Genomic DNA, 22,068 nt, shown 5'->3' with positions numbered 1-22,068 from the left:
TCCTTTCCTATTACATAGCGAGGGCCTCGTCTCCGGTAGCTAATACTCCCAAGCTTGAACATCTAGTACACATACATAAATACCCAAGAAAGTGGGAGGGAAAACGGTGACGTGGTAGCTCAATTGGTAAGAACATCGCATGCGTAAGGCGAAGACGTAGGTTCGTATCCCAACTGCTGCCAGTTGCTTTTTCGTCCTTCCATTTCCCTTTATAATTTCTTCATATCAAATAGTAAAATAAACAAGTAATTAACCCTATGCTTTCGTTGGTGTCATTGTCTGTTGGGTTCTTATGATTTTGTTTATGCGAAACATCACGGCGACGGCGGTAATTCGCTTAGATTGTCCGCATAATTGCTATCTCAATAAAAAGCGTAGGCGCGTTGTTCTGGCGTTTTTAACTATGCCTGATCTTTGCAGGATTCCCCTGATGTACGTTGGCCACAACTACACTACTAACTTGGGGAGGTCGCCGCAGACGGAACCTCTCAGCTGCGATGCAGACGTAAGGATCACGGTCAGAGGACACAATGTGTTTCTCTGTCGCAATAAGGGCCTCCGTCGCGGTGCACGCCTTGAACGGAATAGGTGTTGTCGGATATTGGGGTAGTTAGTGATGCTTCTGCTTTGCGCGCGACAAAAGCACTTCTGACTTTTCTGCGTGACACAGCCTCGATCAGGTCCTGTAGCGTTTATCCCCCCCCCCCCCCCCGCCATTCGTGGATCTCTTTTTATTCAGAATGGTTTGTTTTTCCTTTCATTAATATATCTACAGTCCTTCCTTTATGTTTCGCCTTTTTTAAACACGGAAGTGTTTTATGCCGGGCTCCACCGAAAATCTGTCCCGTGTGCGTACGTCACGCAATCACCACGCAAACCCACAAAATGGTGGTAATTTGCCGTTTTGTGCCTACCCAATAGTTAAGAAAGTAGGCACGTATATGTTTGAAATATTTGCTTTATTAAAGGAATTGTGCTCTTGATTATGTATATTGCATCGAGGATATTCAGCTGTCATTTGTTTTCCCACCGAGTAATTTCGTAGACAACATGGCCGGCAGCCTGGAAATCCATAAGGGTAGTAAAGATGGTAGCTAGTGCTTAGAAGTGTCTTGCGGACTCAGTCAGCGTCTACGCACTATATCGTTCCTGGCGAGTTCGAAGGTGATCCCCGACAACGGTCAGGCGTTTGCTTAGACGAACATATACAACTCATTAAGTTCTTTCTTTTCATGGTTCTTATGCAGTCAGCCAATAAATAAGACTTATAGCTTGAGGTATGGCGAAATATATGAATATTTCTGCAAACTTAAAAAACATGCGGTTTGCACAAAACTACACGCTGGACCATGCCGTACTTTTGTTCCCGCGTAATGCTTCGCATTTCACTTCATTTAGGTACGCAATGCATGACTCGCTACACAGTTGAGGCTTTTACGAATAAGTAGATTCAAGTTTTGTACACAATATGTTGTGTTCTCAAAAAACGACGTGGCGCATGAATAAAAAACTACGAAACCTTATTCAGCGGCCTCCCCCCCCCCCCCCCCCTTCTTTTCCCCACCAGATGCGGTACGTCGGCGTGGTAACCCTAGGCACGCCCCCGCAGTCATTCAAGGTGATCTTCGACACGGGCTCGTCAAACCTGTGGGTGCCATCGAGCAAATGCGTCGATTCGAACATCGGATGCAGTAAGAAGTTGACTTCTGGCGCGTTTCAAACGGATATAATGACTTTCAACGACGCACTGTAACGTAATCACGCAGCTTGGAGAAGCGCTGCGATTTCATTTGTCCACTCTGTAGTTCACAATTTCGGTCAAATAGGTAATCGGTGCCCTATTTTGATTACAAATAGGTACGTCCACTCGCGTTTTAGCTTCTCGTTACTTGTAAAATCTGCACTGTCCGAGTGCATTCTGTAGTTTCAGTTCTCAAGGTTTTGTTCAAAGCTTGTCGGACACCCCTAAAAAGTAAAGCCGACTTGCCGGTTTGATTGTACAGGCGGGGAAACAATTTTGTGGCAACTGCCAGTGCGTGCCAAGCTGCATTCTTGCCATTCTTACACGTACTGATGAAGTGAGCCTTGCGTCAAAACATAGCATTGCCCATCCTTTTGTGCACGTGACTGCTCATGTACGTCCACACCCTTCATAGGAGTGTACAAGAATGCTGTGGGGCAAGCGCTCGCAGATCCTGCATTATATTATCCCCGCCTGTATTCCTGTGTAATTCCATAATTCAACCGGTATGAATTCGAACCTACCATGTGAACACCTGCCAAATAGTCTTCTTGGTGCATGGTTGGCCTCATGGAACACTTCCGCATTACATGTGTATTGTTACGTGTGGTCGGTTGCAGGTAAACATAGGCAAAGGAAGACGAACCTTAATTGACAACGGATGCTTTTTTTTTTCCTCTTGAACACAATGTGACATCTTATTGCGCCGCTCCGAAGGCACTCCTATAGTTTATAATATAGCTTTCAGACAACTTCTGTCAAATATGAAGACAAAAAAATTGCGAATGCATTTAGCACTGAATCAATTAGCGACGTAACGTATTGCCACAGTCGAATCGTTTTGTAGGAGGCATGTACTGCAGTGGGACGCCTCTTTCGCGCTTTGATTAGGATGATGATTTATTGGCATCTCCTTTGAAACAGGCGGGGACAAATAGTCCCCTAGCCTGCTTGAGTTACTCAGGTATGCTATACATGCCTTTCATTCTATCATTTTGCATACATTTCCTTAGTATTTTCTATCTTCCCTAAAACTTCTATATCTACTTTGTGCCGCTACCTACGCCTGCAGCAGGTCCGGTCCTATCAATCTAGTGCTCCCCGGGAACATGCAATCAGTGGCATTTAGCGGCGCCAATGCGAAGTCTCCGAAATGCATGGCATGCCGGTGCGTGCAAACGCTGAGAAACGCGCCATGCGGCAACCGGGCTCTTCTCTCGCGCTTCTTTCTGGACACGCTGCGCCATCTGGTGGCGCTGCCGAGAAGTCAGCGCGTGGCCTCTGAGACAACAAACGCGGTGCGCCGAACTGTGCGAACGCCGATTGTTCCCTCGCTTGCGGCACACCCAGTGGCCCATACTCAGTGATGCAACTTGGCGAGAGGTTCATTGAAGAGTGGCACATACCCAGTGCATTTGTGACACAGCTCGCTAAAGCGTGAAATGCGTTAATTGAAAAGCGGAACATACCCGGAGCATTTGTGGCGCAGCCTGCTAAAGTGACGGGTTGCTGCCCTTGAGGAACCCTTGTGACATGCCTTCGATTCGGCCAAGCATCGTTAAATCGGCACATACCCGTTACACAAGTTGCCGTCAACGAGGTTCATTGAAGACCAGCACAGGCTGAGTGGCACATACCCAGTGCTCCAAGTCGGCGTCAAGTTCACTGAACAGCGGTACCTACCCAGTCCCGCATCTACAGCGATACTTGTCGGCGTGAAAGAGGTCATTTGAAGAGCGGCAGATATGTACACACTGCCTCATACTCAATGAACCAGGTTGGTCCAACGGTTGGTTTCTAACCCTGTGCCCTTAAAAGAGCAGCCCTATGCGCTACCCATTCAACCATGGACTAGCCAGTGACACAGGTAAGCAGCAAAATGGTTAGAAACAGACATACACGCATAGACAGCCCCCGAAAAGTGTGGGAAGTACCCCAAGAATGCTGACGCAGGAATATACCGGTGGGAGTGCTGGGTAACTCAGATTGCTGAGATGATGCGATTTCCAATGTGCCAATGTCAGTAACATCAATGGTTTCGCGAAGAAATGCGATTGTCGTTCCTCGCGGTAAATGCCGATACTCGTTGCTAAAGTTTATTAGCAAAACGACTGAACATTGGTGTCGCACCTGAAGAAGCCCTCTGGCTATGCAAATGTGGCGCTAAGAAGCAGGGGGATGTTTGCCTCAGCAAGTCCTTCGGCGTCGTCCTCCATGTCGCATCGGACAAGGGTAAGCACGCTGCTCTTGGGTGGCAGCGTGACGTGACCGTCAGCTACGCGAAGCGCGATGTCACGGTCGTTGTCAATACTGTTCGCTATTGCTTGCGTAGTAGCGAAGCTGACTCTAGACTCTTGCAGGTCGATGATGGCGCCGTTCGCCTGAAAGAAATCCATGCCGAGTATAAGGTCCTTTGAACATTCAGGAAGAATGACGAAGTCGCCGATGTACGTGAAGCCTCGAATGTTGACTCGTGCCGTGCACCGGCCAATTGGAGTTATGAGGTGCCCTCCTGCAGTTCGAATCTGAATTCCGGTCCATTGCGTCGAAACTTTGTTGAGTATACGCGCGAGATTCTGGCTCATAACAGGCGTGTCCGCACCCGTGTCGATTAACGCCGTGACTTCGTGGTCATCGATGGTAACTGGTACGTCGCAAGCAGTGGCGTAGCCAGAAATTTTTTTCGGGGGGGGGGGCTCAAGTTGCAACGCGGCCTCCTCCTTATAAACGTTGTCGAGGCATCAAATACATGAATAATAACTGCATTGCCATTGCCAATGCCATTGTATATTAGGTGCTGAAAACGAATTATTTAACGCTACGCACAGTCAAGACAAGTAAATTACGTGTTTGTTTCATAAAAGAATAGCTTCGTATGTCCCAAAAATGGTGGCAGTAATAACTGATATCAATGCTTCCGCGGTTTTTTGTCTATCTAATAAGTAAAGGAAATATCACGCGAACTTTAGAACTATATCAGTTCAAAACCAGCAAAGCAGTGCATGCAGCTGGTATGAAAAACGTAAAGGCCATAAAATGAACAAGTTGACAAATATTTTGATGAATCTTTGTCATTTAACAACCTTGTTTACATTTTTGTACATATGCAACGGCCAGGGAAAAACCTCAATGACGCTGTCCTTCATTGCAATGGATTGCGTATGTCCCAAAAATTGTGGCAGTAATAGCTGATATCAATATACCGGTCGTAGATTGTAATTGCACCGAAATTATAGTTGCAACAACGAGTACATATAAAAAGCAGAAGTTCCGCAAAATATACATTAGAAATGCGAAGATAGAATGGAATATACAAATGCCAAGATAAACGGCAAGAAAGTGTCGCGTGAAACCAAGTTCACTGCTTGTATACACAAAACCTCGCAACAAGATATTTACATTTACGTAAAGTCTGCAATAAATCTACGTATCTAAGGAAACGCCATTGTATGTAATGCGTCAAACAAGACAAATAAACATGTTGCGCAGTCACAGATAGTAAACTTCACGCATACGAGTATAAAGAAAGACGATCCAGACAAGAACAAAACTATGATCTCAGAAATTGTGATATGCATTTGAGCCATTCTGCGATCGCGACAGCACCATGTGGCTAGAATAAGAGAAAAAGAATGCAGAAATCAATACGAAAATGCGTATTTTAACTGCCTGCACAGCGGCTACAATTATTCTGCACCCAAAGTCAAAGAAGGCTATTGCTTCGTTTCAAAAAAGAAGTAAATACATGTAGCCAAAAAGGAAAGAAAAGGACAAACGAAAGCCACAGATGATGCGGCAAGTTGATTTACCTAACATCCGAGTGCGTTTTTGGGAAACGCCGCGTGTGCCGGGCTTTCAATGAGCAAGGTTTGTCAAAATTGGTTATTGATGTCCCCGTAATTTTTGTATTCCCAGGATAATTTTGATCATCATGCTAACTGTTACAATAAACGGTGAAAATTTCTGTGGTTTTAAAAGCTAATGAACAGTCATACGTTTTCATAATTACGAGCTTATATAGGAGCGTGAAGGAACAGATATTTTTACAGGCATTCATTTTTGCTGCTTCGCTGTCTAAACGATAAATTTCACTCGGCGGGGAGGTTTAGCGAAGCGTTCAGTAACTTCGGACACGTTGATGGCGACGTCTCTGTGGGCGTATAGAAGCGCCAGCATAATCATGCGTTCCTAATTGTAAAGCGCAAGTGTTTTTTTTTTTTTTTTTTTTTTTTTTAGTAATCTCACGTTTGAAAATATCTCTGCGCTGGCAGTGGCACTGGAAGGGCGACTAGAATACGCAGCAGTTTGTACTAGAGCACTGCACGGGCCGATTTTTTCATCCCGGACCCGGCCCGGGCCCGTTTTTACGTTGGGCTGCCCGCCCGAGCCCGAACAAAACTTTCATGGCGAGACCCGGGCCCGGAAATAATCTACGTTACCCGCCCGGCCCGGCACGCCACCCCTTTACCTTAGGACAGAGGCCCGGCCCGAGCCTCGCTCGAAACCGGCCCGAGACCGAAAAATACATGTTTTTCAGAGTTGAAACGCCCGAGAATAACTCGCTGCACGTTACATGCACACCACCAGAAAGCCTGAGCCCGGACCGGGCCCGGGTCAAAAAGCACACGCCGTGCCCGAGCCCGGCCCGAGCCCGTGAAAAAACTGCTCTACCCGGCCCGGCCCGGGCTTTCGGGTAAGCCCGAGCCCGTGCAGTGCTCTAGTTTGTACACATGTACATATAACCTGCAGTCTCCATGAGAGGGGGCATCTATTCCTGTGCTAAAACCTAAAAACACTTCGATATCGTTTCCTCAGCACCACGCTCGACAAGGTAGACAGCCGTCCTCTTACGGAAGCCACAATTCTTGGTCCCTGGTCCCAGCCGACGTCGGAACGAACTGCTTTTAAAGCGCTATTACGCTTTTTAAAAGAAACAGGACGAAGTGAAAAAAATATAGAATGTGCGAACTGATACGTTTCTTTTAGTTTTCTTTTTAATCTTCTTTTGTTTTCCAATCTTTTCTGCCCTTACCCCATCCCCCTGTGCAGAGTAGCCAATCGGACACTTAACCTGGTTAACCTCTCTGCCTTTCACCTCCTTATTTTCCTTCCTTCCTTCCTTCTTTCAATATGGTTGACATCCTTGTTTACGTACCTTGCACAAACAGTAAGCTGTTCGATTCCAGCAATATCCGTTGTTTCGTCAGCAAGTACGGAGAAGCAGCCTGCAGCGTTCACTTTTGCATCTAGGCTTTCTTTGATAATTTCACCACAAATTTCTATAATTTGGTTTTTTACGTCTGGTTTAAGTACGAGGCATTACTGGGGCAACTTTCCAAATGGTTCTTCAGATGTGTATCTCCACAATCAGCTCGCATGCGAAGAAGCGCTCTGGAAATAGCTGTATTTTCAGCGGGGGCTTTGCTTAAATCCATAGGACCAGTGTCCCTATCGCCACGGAGAGCAAGACCTTGCCGCCCGCAAAAAAGAACTGTCTCAAATTAAATAGGCCGTTGAGTTCCTTCTGTTTTCTCTTATTTTACTTTGCCTGCACTGGTCCAGCTTATCGATCACATTGGGCGCGCTTCCTGAAAATGTTTGGCGAAAATTATCAGATGCCAGCTGACAGTCACGGTGATATTTAATATTTTCGTGTGTGTTGGAAGATTGCGAGCGCGTGCTTCCATTTCTGGAACGGCTTGGACACGCGCGTTCAAGTGCGTGCATGTTGGCCCAAGTTTATCAAAACATTAAACCCAGAAAGTTCCAGAATTAAAAATCAGAAGCACGCCTTTGGAAATGTCAGTGCACTTTTCGCGTCAAAAGTGTATGAGAACTTTATACCCATCAAGTTTCGGAATTGAAATCCATGCGCTCCGTAGATTCCGGTGCCACTGCGAGATGCAGCGACGCGCCCGCTCGCTATCGAAAATCCCTTGAAAATTTGTGCTCGGCTGGGGCTCCTTACGTTATGTGACTCCAGGTGCATGGGCGTTTCCACGAAATCCAGCCCGAGTTCGCAATTTTCGCGCCGAAATGTCTTTTCGAGTGTCAAAAAGACATTGTAGACAAAATTCACAATGATTCCCCGCGCCGGTGGTTGTTGTGGTCGGCGGTGCATGACAGCACGAAAAAATTTCGGCGAGGCCTGAAGTCGCCAGTTCCTTGTTCAACTGCGCGCACGCCATGAAAGTCCGGGACGTCGCTCACACCGCGAAAAATCGGCGATCGCGAACTTCACGCAGCCTAAAAGAACGGATTCACGTTAACGCTGCTCTGCCAGACCACCAGAAAGACCGTCTACTGAGTCTCGTGAATGAATTCGCCGACTATTTCTCAACGTCGTCCAAAGTACGGCGCACGTCCATCACAAAGCACCACATTATTACGGACGAGTCCGCACTTCCTAATCGCCAGCATCCTTACAGACTGTCTCCGGTGTAAAGGGAAGCGATCAAGCAGCAGGTGAGACAGATGCTCCAAGACGACGTGATCCAGCCATCCACAAGCCCGTGGGCCTCCCATGTAGTATTAGTCAGAAAAGAAAGACAACACTACGCTTCTGTGTAGATTACAGGAAGTTGAACCGTGTCACCAAGCGCGATGTTTATCCATTGCCACGCATCGACGACGCATTGGATCGTCTACAACATGCCAAGTTGTTTTTTTCTTCGTTGGATCTTCAATCCGGGTATTGGCAAACCGAAGTCGATGAACAGGATCGTGAAAAAAAACAGCGTTTGTGACACCTGACGGGCTTTATGAGTTCAAAGTTCTCCCCTTCGGTCTCTGTTCCACACCTGCCACCTTTCAGCGGATGATGGATACCGTACTTGCTGAACTCAAATGGCAAACCTGCCTCATATACTTGGACGACGTCGTCGTGTTCTCGAGCACGTTTGACGAACATCTCGCACGACTCCAGAGCGTCTTCGCTACGATCCGTACTGCCGACCTCACGATTAAACCTGAAAAATGCTACTTCGGGTTCCAAGAGCTCAAATTTCTTGGCCATGTCGTTGGTCCAAAAGGCGTCCGTCCAGACCCAGACAAGTTAGCTGCCATTGCCGAGTTTTCACCACCCACAGACAAGAAGGCTGGCCAACGCTTCCTTGGTTTGTGCGCATATTTATAGGCGCTTCGTCGAGGGATTCTCGAGAATAGCTGAGCCTCTGACACGGCTTACACGCGACGATGTGCCTTTCATTTGGGCGGACGAACAGCAACAGTCGTTCAATGAATTGTGCCAGCGTTTGCAAGCTGCCCCAATACTTGCTCATTTCGATGAAGACGCTGACACAGAAATTCATACTGACGCCAGCAATGCGGGCCTCGGCACAGTTCTTGTGCAGTGGAAAGATGGTGCGGAACGCCCCATTGCTTATGCAAGCCGCAGTCTCACCAAGGCTGAGAAAAACTACTCAAACACTGAAAAAGAATGTTTAGCGGTTGTGTGCGCAATTAGTAAATTCCGACCCTACTTGTACGGTAGACCCTTTAAGGCTGTCAGCGATCACTACGCCCTGTGCTGGCTTGCCAACCTCAAGGATCCTTCAGGCAGACTAGCCCGTTGGAGCCTGCGCCTACAAGAGTACATTACAGTTGTCTACCGATCTGGAAGGAAGCACAGCGACACTGACTATTTGTCAAGTGCACCACTCCCTACGACATCATCGGACCCTGACCATGACTTGCCATTTGTCGGCGTTGTCGACGCTGTAAAGATGGCCTGAGTACCAGTGCGCTGACCCTGAGCTGCTGCCGCTGATCGAGCACCTTCAAGGAGTTGAAGGAGTTTTATCTCGCTCGCTCGCAGCTTATCAATTTATTATCATACTGTTTGCACAACATCCTTTACTGGAAAAACTGCGGAAGCGGTCCGAATACGTACCTCATTGTCGTACCGTCGGCGCTGCGCCAAGACATTTGCTAGCCTGCCATGATGAGCCATGCGCGGGACACCTGGGATTCGCTAAAACACTAGCAAGGATACAACAGAAGTATTACTGGCCCCTGCTTTTTTCTTCTGTTCAATGGTACGTGAAGACCTGCCGCAATTGTCAGCGCCGCAAGAAACCGCCCGTTAAACCGGCTGGCTTTCTCCACCCTGTGGACCCTCCTCAAGCACCGTTCCAACAAATAGGAATGGATCTACTTGGGCCATTCCCAGTGACCTCTTCGCGCAACAGATGGATTGTCGTCGCTACCGACTACTTAACCCGGCACGCCGAAACCGAAGCTATTCCGCAAGCAAACTCCTATGAAGCGGCCAAGTTCTTTGTCCGCCACATCGTCCTACGACATGGTGCACCGTCTGTTCTAATCACGGATCGCGGTACAGCATTCACAGCCGAACATATATATGCAGGACGTTCTCCAGCTGACGAATAGCTCTCACCGCATGAGCACTGCGTATCACCCTCAAACCAATGGATTAACGGAACGTCTGAACAGAACGCTCGCTGATATGCTCTCCATGTATGTCGACGTAGAGTACAAGACGTAGGACGAGATTTTACCCTATGTGACCTTCGCGTATAATACTGCTGTACAGGAGACTACACAGTTTACGCCGTTCGAACTTGTATACGGGCACCACGTCACGTCAACACTTGATGCCATGCTACCTGTGGCTGATAATAGCCCGACCAGCGAAAACGTGGAAGAGTTCCTACAAAGAGCCGAATAAGCACGCCAGCTTGCTCGGCATCGTATCCGTAGCCAACAACATACCGACACCCTTCGCTACAAACAGGGTCGACGCGACGTCCATTACAATACCGGCGACAGTGTGTGGGTCTGGACGCCCATCCGTCGCCGTGGACTCTCGGAAAAGTTGCTCCGCCGGTATTTTGGTCCATACAAAGTTACACGCCACCTCAGTGACGTAACCTACGAAGTCGTCCCCTGCAATTCGGACGCCGGTTTGCTCCGTCGTCGTCCTCACGCTGAAGTTGTTCATGTAGTGCGCATGAAACCATACTATATATGCGCGTACGTGAACGCCGAGATGCACCTGAGGAGCTCCATTTCTTGTCGCTGAAAGGACTTTTTCACGCGACCGAGGCAGTCGCTTTTGGCATGGGGGGGGAGGGGGGGGGGGGGTAATTGACACAGTGATGTGGGGCTCCGCACCGCGGGACGGCGCGCGCAAAGGTCGGCGCAAAGGAAGACGATGAAGCGCGTAAGCTGCACGCTCGTCTTCTGGCCGCCATTAAACAGAAGCGTCTATTTTGCAAGACTGTCTTCAGCGTGCGTGTGCGTTTGTTTCAGAGCGTGAAAGATGCCCGCGAATATACCCGCAAAGTGCCTCGAGCGGCCAGTCGCGCGGTAATTTTGCGTGTACAGCGAGCTTCTTTCACGCTCTGAAAAACACCTTATCATGTTGTACGTATGGAGCAACAGAAAGCTGTATCGGGAGTTTTTGTGTTGCTCTACAACTTTCTTATTGACACTTTTCATCTAATTATAGTAATTCAGAAGCTTATTAAGGCTATGTAATTAGGCGGAATGCAAAAAATAATCCGGGTATCTCCAAGCGACGGCAAACAACATTATCTTGGTTCTGTCGAGCTACGAAACACTGGCATATTTTTAAAGTTTGGCCCAAGTTAACGGAAACACCCTGCATGTGTGTGTAGTGTATGTATGTACGTACATAATCATAAGAAGCAACAACATTTCATTTTAACAACATTTCGCCTATGTTGACCAAGGACAACATAGGGGAAATTACTTGTACTTATTAATTGAATTAAAGAAAATGATAAATTAATGGAAATGAAAACGGATGAAAAAACAACTGTCTGCAGGTGGGCAACGAACCCACGTCTTCGCATTACGCGTGCGATGCTCTCACCATTGAGCTACCGCGGAGCCGTTTTCCCATCCACTTTCTGGGGTATTTATGTTTTACAACTAGAACTAATCCTGGGAATGTTAGCCAGCGCCACCACTCGCAAACCTAGGGGCGGATGTGGAACATCCTTTCTGCCACAGGCGTCACGAGCACGTGATCTTTTTGGGTGATGGCAACTGGTCAATAAACCCACATATGCTACCTGAAGGCATCAATGTCGCCTGATTCGAGCCCTCGTTATGTAATGAACGAGAAGAAAGGGAACCGAGGGGCCCGATTTTTATTAATCATATCATAAGAAGCCAACAAACAATGATACCAAGGACAACATAGGGTAAATTACTAGTACTTACTAAATGAATTAACGAAAATGATAAATTACTGCAAACCGCTTATAGCAAACTTTTTTTGATGGGAATATCTTTTAATACCCCAACGTATTTTGTAAGGGGTATGTTTATGGACTGCTGTCTACGTACAGCAGAACTTCGCCCGCATTTTTGAACGACCCATTTCATTTTACATTCTTTTCGACTTCGTCATCGGCTTGGGCGTGGCTCTAAGGCGACCGATATCGGCCATTCGGCGCTACGCATGATAAGAGCGGGAAACGAAGCGGGGCGTTGAAGAATACGGGCGGGCTCTGGTCGCCAGGCCAGTTCCTATACTGCAGCCCAGCGGCGTCACCAAACCAGCCACAATGACCAAGATGCAGACCGAGACGCGCAGAGAAAGCCATGCCAGTGCGTGCACAGCTGACATTTGACAGAAGGGCATGTTGGACACATTCGTAACAGCGATGTTAAGGGTCACAAACTTTCCCAGTGACACATCTTGCTCAGCGGACGTTCCGGCACTGAGTGCGTGCAAAGAGTGTGACCCCCTGATCCTGGCTGTTTGGCTCGAGAACAGCTGTATTTGATTACGAGCTATTCATTAGGCAGTTCATTCGTTTTCGTCCAGCCATGCGGGTGGAAAAGGGCATAATAACAGTAAACGGAAATTGCATACAAGGGTAAACAAACGAGAAAGCGGACTTGTGTGCATTTCGCTACGTTTACTGTTCTTATGGGTCACCAAGCCCAAATTGCAATGTTAAAAAATGGTATCACCGAAAAAGAAAAAAATAGAATGCTTGCCTCGTAAAGTGCAGTGTCACGTTGCAGTGAAGAACACAGTAGCAAAAACTGAATCATGAAAGTAACTACTGAGTGAACCTGTACGCACAAAACCAAGTGACACTCAAAGCACAACCATAGAGAAAGAAATGGCACAAAGATATCGGCGAGCACAGTCGGCGAACGTCGAAAGCGGGTCAAGCGCCTCAGCATGTACACATAACTCATGGAAGGTTCCAGCGTAATCGCTGCTGCCCGCCTTCCTTCCAGAAACTGCTGCCCAATTCCACTTACGCAAACGATCAGATTAAAGAAGGTTCGGTGACAACAGATAGAACTATGGATAACATTCGAGAAACTTCCGATACATACAGGCGGGTCCTTCGCCGATCGATTACGCAGAACATTTGCTAGCCGGTGAAAAGCGGTCACCGGAGAAAAAGTAACAAAGTTCAAGCACAGTGGCGCGCAGAATCTGTGCCGCCCGTGTCATGCCGAATAAGGCGTTTCTGCAAAAGCCGCAACGCATTGCACAATTACGAAAATAAGGAGAAAGGCACCGAAGGCTAAAATCAAAGCTTTATTCCATAAATAAGCACAAGCATTGTGAAGCAAACCCATGCATGTGTATAAATATTTAAAGCCACGCAGTAGACGGTTGATCAAGAAAGCAGGTGTGCTCAGCAGCGAAGATGGAACATGCAGAAGAAAGGAGACATGTCAGCCAAGACGCCGGACTGAAGAGCGAGGACGCAACCTGAAAATAAAGGAAAGGTGCAAGTTCAACGACGTCTGCCTGACGTGGAAGTAACTGTTACAAAAGAAACCTGTAAAGAATGTCACAGCGCAACAAGGACGATGACAAAGGAGGAGACGAGAAAGCACCTCTTGCAGTGTTCCTCGTGGTTGCGCTGTTAGTGCTTTGAAAATTTCTACGAACTTGAACCATCACGTCTGCTGCCAAGCGGTACAGTAATGCACAAGTAAGTGGTGCACTTACTGACACCATATGAAGTGCAAGCAGCTGCTGTTAGAGCAAGTATAGACTGCATGCCGCGTCGCTTACTACGAGGTTTTCCATTCGATAATTGAAGCTATAAATTAAAAGCCTAGATCAAGGTATCTAGATTAGGTGTAGTAATCCTAAAGGCACATTTCTGCCATCGAGCCTTTAAGCGGGATGGACCAGCTCACCATTTCGTTCCTCGAAGACAAATGCAGGCGTGACGGGCTTCTCTCAGCAGCTGCTCTGGCCGAACTCGGACGAAGCGTTTGTCGCCTGGCCTTCGAGCCCCGCGCTGTTGCTGGCTTCGGCGTCAGATGCAGAACGCTGCCTTACGGAAACCTCTTCAGAGTCGGCTGCTGACACTTGCTCACAGAAGGTCACGGACCGCGCCCTCGTTGTTGTGGGTCGTTGCGACGAATCCAGGGCTGGCGACGGCGGCGGTGGCGGTGGCGACGATGGAGCCTGCTCTACTGGTGCCGGCGGCGGCGTGTTAAAATCCTCGATGTTGGACGCGATGGATCGGTACTCTGGCGCGGTAGTCACGGCGTCTAAACGAGATGTAAGCGCCGACCGCTCGTCCACTTCCGATAGTGGAGGCCTGCAGCACGAAAACAGTCCGCCCATGGTGCTTTTCGCTTGCCCCTGTCTTTTTGAAGACCGGTCCACAGAACTAGCAGACTCCTTATATCACTGATGCTGTTTTCAACTGCAAGCAGTCTTAGTCTCGCTGAGATGGCCTTTGCTGCTTGGAAATTCAAGCACTCCGACTGCACATTCCACAAAACTGCGATGGCATGTTATGTTGCGAGCTAGGAACTGTCATTCCTTTTTTAAAGCTGCTTACAAATTCGGTGATTGGACGTAGAACCAAAATGGGCGTCACTGAACTGCCAACAATTTTTTTTTTCGACGAGCTTGCTCACGCACGAACAAGCACGTGTGTAATGATAACAGTCTCGAAAGTTACCAATTCCTGTTGTCGGGAACGTTCTTTTATTTCAAGTGGACTGCCGAAGAGCTGGATGGAACTGTTGATAAAAAATCTTCAATACGTATAGGCACGTGTCGACGACGATGCGTGACGCGCACTTTGAAAGTTCTGGCGTAGGCAGTTCGTGCTGGAACACGACTGATTGTGTGAAACACTTGCTGCAATCAAGCCTCATGTAGAACTTATCAAATAGAAAAGGCTGCGCAGCGTGGCAGGAAAAGACAGTCGGTAGCTAAACTTGAAATAGACGAATGTATTTATTTATTTTTTATCTGGGGCTTTAGGTGCCAAAACCACGATCTGGGGTGCGATCGCGCAAACAGCTCGCTTTCCGCACGTTCGCTTTGACTGCTACGTCACAAAGTGGGAAAGCTGCGGTACCGCCCCGCTGTCTCTGACGGCCACTGACGCAATCACAATTCTGATCAATCCAGAGAGGGCAAGCGAAGGAACGGAAAAGCGAGCTGTTTGCGCGATCGCACCCCTGATTATGAGGCACGCCGTATTAGGGGACGCCGTATTTTGATCACCTGGGGTTCTTTCACGTGCACCCAGGGCACGGGCGTTTTCGCCCCATCAGAATGCGGCCGCCGCGGCCGGGATTTGATTAGCAGCGTAACGCAAAATCCACTAAGCAACCACGACGGGTACGAATGTATCGTGCTGCTGGCTGGACTGAGAAAAGCTTGGAAGTGCAATTTTTTGGAGCGATGCTTACTGTACCATACAACGACAAATCAGAAACGCAGGTGCTAAAGCACAGTATGCTTTATCGACTTTGCTCTATAGCAGCCTTCGTACAGGCTCCCGCATTGCTCTCTGTCTTTCATTTTCGCGCTTATTTTTGGCCTTTTGATATACTACGTGGGAACAAACCACACGAACGTCAAGCCTCTAAGCATAGCTAACCAGCACTGCGTCGTGACTAGAGCAAGCAATCACCACCATGTTCTAACCGATAGGCAACCGTAAATGCATTCCAAGAAAACTGCCGATAACGAAGTACTTTAAGGCTGAGGGATTTAGATGTGGCAGGTGCACCCGGTATACATACATATACTTGTAGGTGATCGAATGACTGAGTGTTTAAATGAATAATTGATCGATAGATCTATGCATAGACTGTTTTCATAGAGACCTAACATGGCTACGTGTCAACGGCCCTCTTTCCCTAATCCGTGCAGGCGGTCGAAACAAATACGACAAAGACGCATCGTCGACGTACAAGAAAAATGGGCGGCGCTTCAAGATGAGGTACGAGTCCGGCCAAGTGCGTGGAACGTTGAGCAGAGACGACCTGGGCGTGGCAGGCGTCTCCGTCAGGGGACAACTGTTCGGCGAGATCACGCACACTACCGGAGACGTCTTCAAGGTGGTCGCCTTCGACGGAATTTTCGGCCTCGGCTACCCGGACATCTCCGAGAAGGACGTGGTTCCGCCGTTTGACAACATGCTCAAGCAGGAGCTCATCACAGAACCCCTGTTCTCAGTGTTTTTCAGCAGCACGCCCAGCGAACAGAACGGAGGTGAAATCCTTTTTGGGGGCGTCAACAGTGAGCGCTACACCGGAGACATCACCTACGCGGACGTCACTAAAAAGGGCTACTGGCAGTTTACCATGGACGGGTATGTGGTGACCCAGCTCGGGCCTCAGAATTTCAGCCATCTAGACGCGTATTTTACCCGCCGCGGTATCATAGTGGCTGTGGCGTTGCCGAGCTCGAGGGCGCAGGCTCGATCCCCGCCGCGGCATTCCTAGGGGCCAAATGCGATGACGCACATTGTGTACTTCGGTTTAGGTGCACATTTAAAGAACACCAGGTGGTCGAAGTTAATCCGGAGTCCCCCAAGCATGCCTCATAATCATATCGTAGTTTTGGCACGTAAATCCCCAGAATTTAATTGTTAATTTTCTAGGCGCGTATTTCAATGTTTTCTTGCGTGTCTCGCGAACAAGATGATCGGCTATAGGATCACACGGAAGTAACAATCCTTATTCCAGCGATGGAGCTGCCAGAACTCTTTGCACGGCGCTTGGTGGCTAAATGGTTATGGTATTCTGCTGCTGAGCACGAGGTCGCGCGTTTCGCGGTCACGGAAAATCAATCAATCAATCAAAGCTCTTTGCATACTTAAGCTGCCCAATAGTGCGTTCTCAATGTATAACTGCTATTTTTGATCTGCAAAAATGAAATGCGGGTGGCGACGTCATCTTGAAATAATATCCCTCGCCAGCGAACCGTGACGTCATGGATTTTGCCGGCGAATTTTTTATCGCTAAAGATTGGTCTCTTCTGATTTCTTCGAGTTGGGCTGCACTTTCTGCAAGAGTTCAGGGAGTGCAGCGCTTTTGTCCTCAATTTTACAGTGCAGTGCGAGTCGCGTGCACCGTGCTCTTCGATTTGACTTCGTGCAAGGTAAGTTCTGCACCAGTTCACGGTTCTCCTGCACTCGCTAGTTTAATAACGGCGCGCGGGCGGAAATATATCCCGCTTTGGTTGGTTCATATATCTTTTATAAGAATGTGAGGTACGTAGAAGTTCAATGCCTGAATGGTTGTGAGGGCAGTTTAGTAAAGTCATGTGACGTGTTGAATTGCATTCGAACGTTGAATTGCTTGGAACGCGTTCCCTGACGAAAAAACAGTATCCTCGCCCACGACACCGTTCTCACGACGTATACAGTACTATCACAATAGCAATCGATTATTGCAATGACGAAAATAACCTCTCTTTTGCTACATGCGGATTTGTCGAAATGATTCACGGCAGGCCTGCACTAAGGTGATGGGAGGTGCTGCTAGGTTGCAGAAGCATGTCTGCACAGGAGCCAAACTCAGAGCACAGCTTAGTTGAAAGCAAAACATCTCGTACCGCAAGGAGCCGCCTTAACTGAAAAAGCGCTAAAACCCCTCAATGTAAAAGTAGCGCCAACCACTTCCCTCCTCCTCCGTTCCACTGTCCTGCTCGGCGCGGCCAGCGCGATCTCGACAGTGGCGCCGCCAATGTCGACCCTGCCGTAGCAGACGACGGCTCACGCGCTACTAAAGGAAATCCGCGGAAAGCTTCGTTCGAGCCCTGTGGAGCAGTTTTTGAGGCGAGATTTTGCTTCGTCAGTCAGTAATTGGCCTTAATAATGCCGTTTGGGAAGCACCAACGCGAAGATGCGAGACGGCGCATTACCAAGTGTGCAGCAAGCTTTTGCGCTCGCCGAATGGTAAACAAAAAAAGCCATTTGCCCTCGCCTTGTCGGTTGCGGCAACTGAAGGCGCAGCAGCACGCCATCACAATGAAGTTCTTGTCCCTAACACGTTTGATTCGTTTGCGCGTACAGCACTTTCCTCGCACAGGTCCGAGAATGGCGGTCGGAGCGCGCTCGAAAGAAAAAGTATACAAAAGCGCAACGCGTGCTTCCGCGTGACACGGATTGGTCAATGGGGAAGCGGCGGAGGCTGGGGCGACAAGAGGCGGCGAGGAGGAAACGCCGGGGCGAGCGCGGTGGCGGCAAGATCTAAGAATGGCGCTACTTTGGTAAGATTTAATATAGGGACTTTAAAGATTGAAGGGCTTTAAAAAGCGCCTGTAGAACGATGTCACGACAGCATCAGACGCTACGACACGCCCCGCAGCATGCTGTGGCGCGTCACAAGAGCTGACGCTACGGCACAATGCGCCGAGCAGACAACAAGACTTGCACTTTTATATTCATTTTGGAAATAAATGTGCAGCGCTAGTGCAGGTACTGCACTTGGAACTTTCTGAACTGGCACTGCACTTGCTGAACTAGTTCAGTTGATTCCAGAAAATCTATAGTGTCTGAGCATCTTTTCTCGCATGCTGGTTCGGTGGCCATTCAAAGAATGCGTCGGTTTCACCCAAACATATCAGCCAATTGACATTCCTTTTCTCTGTAGAAAAGAGCATGTGGTCTAAAATTCTAAACCAGAAATATTCTTTTCCCTCGCGCGTATTGCAATTTCTTGCATATTTCAGTTGGACTTCACCTTTCATTTGTGCCATTTTTCTTATTTAACTGTACTGTACAAGGATTCACTAGTACCATGTATGTTATTTAATTCTGCACTAAGTGCCCTTTTATAGCATATATTGTTTATTTTTTCAAAACCCACTAGTGTCAACTATATTCCCTTCAGTCATGAATTATGATCGACTGTCGATAAATGTATGAAATTTACATAATTTTATGCCAAGGGGCTGCAGATCCAATTAAGAACAAATCAAGGTGGTAGAATGCATGTATCTTCCTACATTTTATGATGAGTCACCATAATTACACAGTTATTAAGTATCTAATCATTGTGCGCTGAGTAATGCTACGTTTCTAGATAAAAATAATCAGTATAGCGCGAATTACTTGCAGAATTATAGGTTGCAAGCATTACTGGAAAGAAAAAAAATCTTTCGCAACTGCTACAGAAACTTCCCACGTCACACCTCCCTTCAAACACTGTAGTACCTTCTCCAAAGCTATCTTCGGTAGCGATAGATATCCCTCAGAACTAAAATGAAGGTACTTAAGGTAAGCAGAACGTTCAATTTACCCTAAGCTTAACTTTCGTGATCTATTCCTTGCCACAACTGCACAGAAATGGCAAAATAAGTCGCGTCCACAAATGTGGACACCGTGATTGAAGGGGATATTTAGTCTTTAAAAAGATAAATATTAGACTTAATCAAATATTTATACACTTGATTTTCAAACTTGGTTTCACCTCTTAAACGTTAACATAGGATCTTACAAAATTAAACAACTGTGTTTCAACCATTTAAAATGCGCAGTAAAAATTTCGATTAATCGATGAAAAACCCTGTGTCGAAAGTGATCAATCGATTAAAGGCTAAAATGATGAATGATTAATTGTTAATCTAATAAAAAAATTTGTCAACCATCCCTACTATGGACGCGCTGCTCGTGTAGCTTCCACATCGTTGCCTGCTAAGTATGAAGCGGGGTTTACATGGCACGATATGATGCAATGCACTGGCAGGAGTCCGTTACTTTTGTTCACGGCAGTGCTTTTTGCAAGTAAGATGAGTAAGCAAAAATTACCAACTATATTCCACGATCACATCGACACCTTTATATGTCAGCCTCCAGGTAGGAAGCAAGTCAATCGTGATCAGCCCATCTGAAGCAGTTGTTGACAGCGGCACCACGGTTATGGCGGGGCCCAAAGCAGAAATCGAACGCATCAACAAATATCTCAAAGCGACTCCTAGTCCCCGAGGGCAGGTGAGTGTGTCCTCCTCCTTTTCCACTGTACATGGTGCATACCTACTGACCCACTGTCGGCAATGGCCCAGGGAAGTATAATGATGCACAGGCCGAGAGAGGTGACCTAAGTTCTGGCTGAAGTAGCCATTAAGATGTAGTCTTAGTCTGGCAGGGATGGTGCACAGTGTGAAAGCAGTGACAGCGAAAAAAAAATTTTTTTTTAATCCGCAGAATCTATCTCACGCTGACTGTCGACGGTAATGCGTTAGCATTGAATCAATATAGCCACACAACGCATTGCTGCCGCGGGACTCCTCTTTCGCGCTTCCCTATAAGAACTCTCGGCGCCAGCTGTTTTTTTTTTTCTGCCTGCACGCCTCTCCATCGTTCCCCTCTCCACCCGCACCTCGCTCGAAGAAGGTTACGTGTTTTTTTTTTTTTTTTCGTTTTTTCACTCGACTAGACGCCATCGCGCAACGAGCCACGTAAGCCTTTCACCTTACTATTTACCGAGATTATTTGGACCGATAGCCTAAAATAGTTATTGGTCAATCCATTACAATATACAACAAAATATGCACCGGTCATCTAAGAGGGGGAAAAACACGCAAAACAATTCCAGGCCATTCCACCCTGCGAAGGTGAAGGTTTACAGTCGTATAAAAAAACTTGTAGTAAAGAGTTTATTGCGTCACACATTGTCACTTAGTAACGACGGTCACAATGGCTTTGTGGTCGCTATGACATACACTGATTGGCATACTCGCAACTGCAGACACATTCTTTGATATTGTCAAATTGATGCACGTACGCCGCTGGATGGTGGGTTGGGCCGGATCGGTGTGGCATCGCAAACGAAATGTCTCCAACACGCAACGCGAAACCACTCCCTTTTCGGTCCCGACACATCCGCATTGAAATCACCGACAACGACCAGAGGGGTATAGTGCCATCGCAACTAACCCAGGCAAAGTGAGTAGCCATGAACCTTTCGACATCGCATTTAGACATCGAAAAGACTTTTGCGTCTCTTCGCCGCAATCTTCGATTCGCGACACGCGTGGTGTCGCGATCGCCAGTGACCCAGTGACCCACGCCAGTGACCCATCGCAGCCATCGGTGTCCCTCATCATTCAGGTTGAGTGAGTGGAGTTCGCCGAGCCCGCTCACCTGACCGTCACCCGCTCTGCCTGCTCGCTCGGTCGACGACGGCTCGGAGAGCACGATGGCTCCCATCTACACTACAGACGCTGGAGGCTGGACCATCATTCACTCCCGCAAACGGGTGAGCCCGCACAGTCTCTCTGCAATCTCATCATCTACAACTGCTGAAAAACTAATATACCGGCCACCACAAGGCTTCCGCCTCGTCCAAATTCCACCCGGTGAACTTCACTCCTCGCTAGGGCTGACATCTCTACTAAGTGAGGCAGAACTACGCTCCATTGTTATTCGCACCCTACCTGAGGGGAACATTGCCCTGCTCGCCTGCCAGACTCCCTCTGTAGATGCGAAGCTTTTGGCAGCGGATCCTCTGACCGTCCAAACTTCCAACGAGCTGCTCGCATCGATCAAGCCACTCCGCCCAACACCTGCCGAGGAGTTATCTATGTGTAAAGGCGTTTATTGCACGCAAGCGTTAGAGCCGACCGTTGGATCAGCTCAGGGAACTGGGGGCGCGAGCGGCGTAGTCCGAGCGATGCGCTGGAGAGCCTGACCCACTAGAGAGCGCTGGTAAGGATGCCCCACTGCATCGTCCCTCTTCCTCACTACAATTACCCCAAGGACGAAAAAGGGAGCCGTCCGGCGACCTAACAGTTCGTCACTATATCAGTGGATCGTAATACGGCTTCAGACGCTCGATGTTGACAATGTCGCGTCCGCGACAGCGCATGTCCGAAGATGGTTCAACGGACTCAATCACATAGTTGACGGGTGATGCACGCTCGACGATGGGGTAGGGACCTTCATACTTGGGCATTAACTTGGAAGACAGACCAGGTGCAGCGGAAGGAACTGAGAGCCATACAAGCGCTCCAGGAAGAATAGTGGGCGCAGAGGTGGTGTCACCGCGAGTGTTCTTCTGGCGCTCTTGGTCATTGGAGGTAAAGGCCCGGG

At 48.1% G+C, this 22,068-nt stretch overlaps 1 protein-coding gene across 2 annotated transcripts in view; it reads left to right on the top strand.

Annotated features, from left to right (window-relative positions):
* The window catches only part of LOC125947838 (lysosomal aspartic protease-like), a 59,777-nt gene that overhangs the window by 15,292 nt on the left and 22,417 nt on the right, over positions 1 to 22,068 (top strand). For both annotated transcript variants that reach the window (XM_049673281.1, XM_049673288.1), the window contains exons 2-5: positions 421 to 505; positions 1,568 to 1,691; positions 15,900 to 16,341; positions 19,827 to 19,968. In XM_049673281.1, the coding sequence (XP_049529238.1) occupies positions 421 to 505; positions 1,568 to 1,691; positions 15,900 to 16,341; positions 19,827 to 19,968 (793 nt within the window). The remainder of the gene's footprint in view (positions 1 to 420; positions 506 to 1,567; positions 1,692 to 15,899; positions 16,342 to 19,826; positions 19,969 to 22,068) is intronic.

Source organism: Dermacentor silvarum, chromosome 1 (assembly GCF_013339745.2).
Source record: "Dermacentor silvarum isolate Dsil-2018 chromosome 1, BIME_Dsil_1.4, whole genome shotgun sequence".
Taxonomy (NCBI): domain Eukaryota; kingdom Metazoa; phylum Arthropoda; class Arachnida; order Ixodida; family Ixodidae; genus Dermacentor; species Dermacentor silvarum.
The sequence above is the reverse complement of the archived record's forward strand: the minus strand, read 5'-3'. Positions and strand labels throughout refer to the sequence as shown.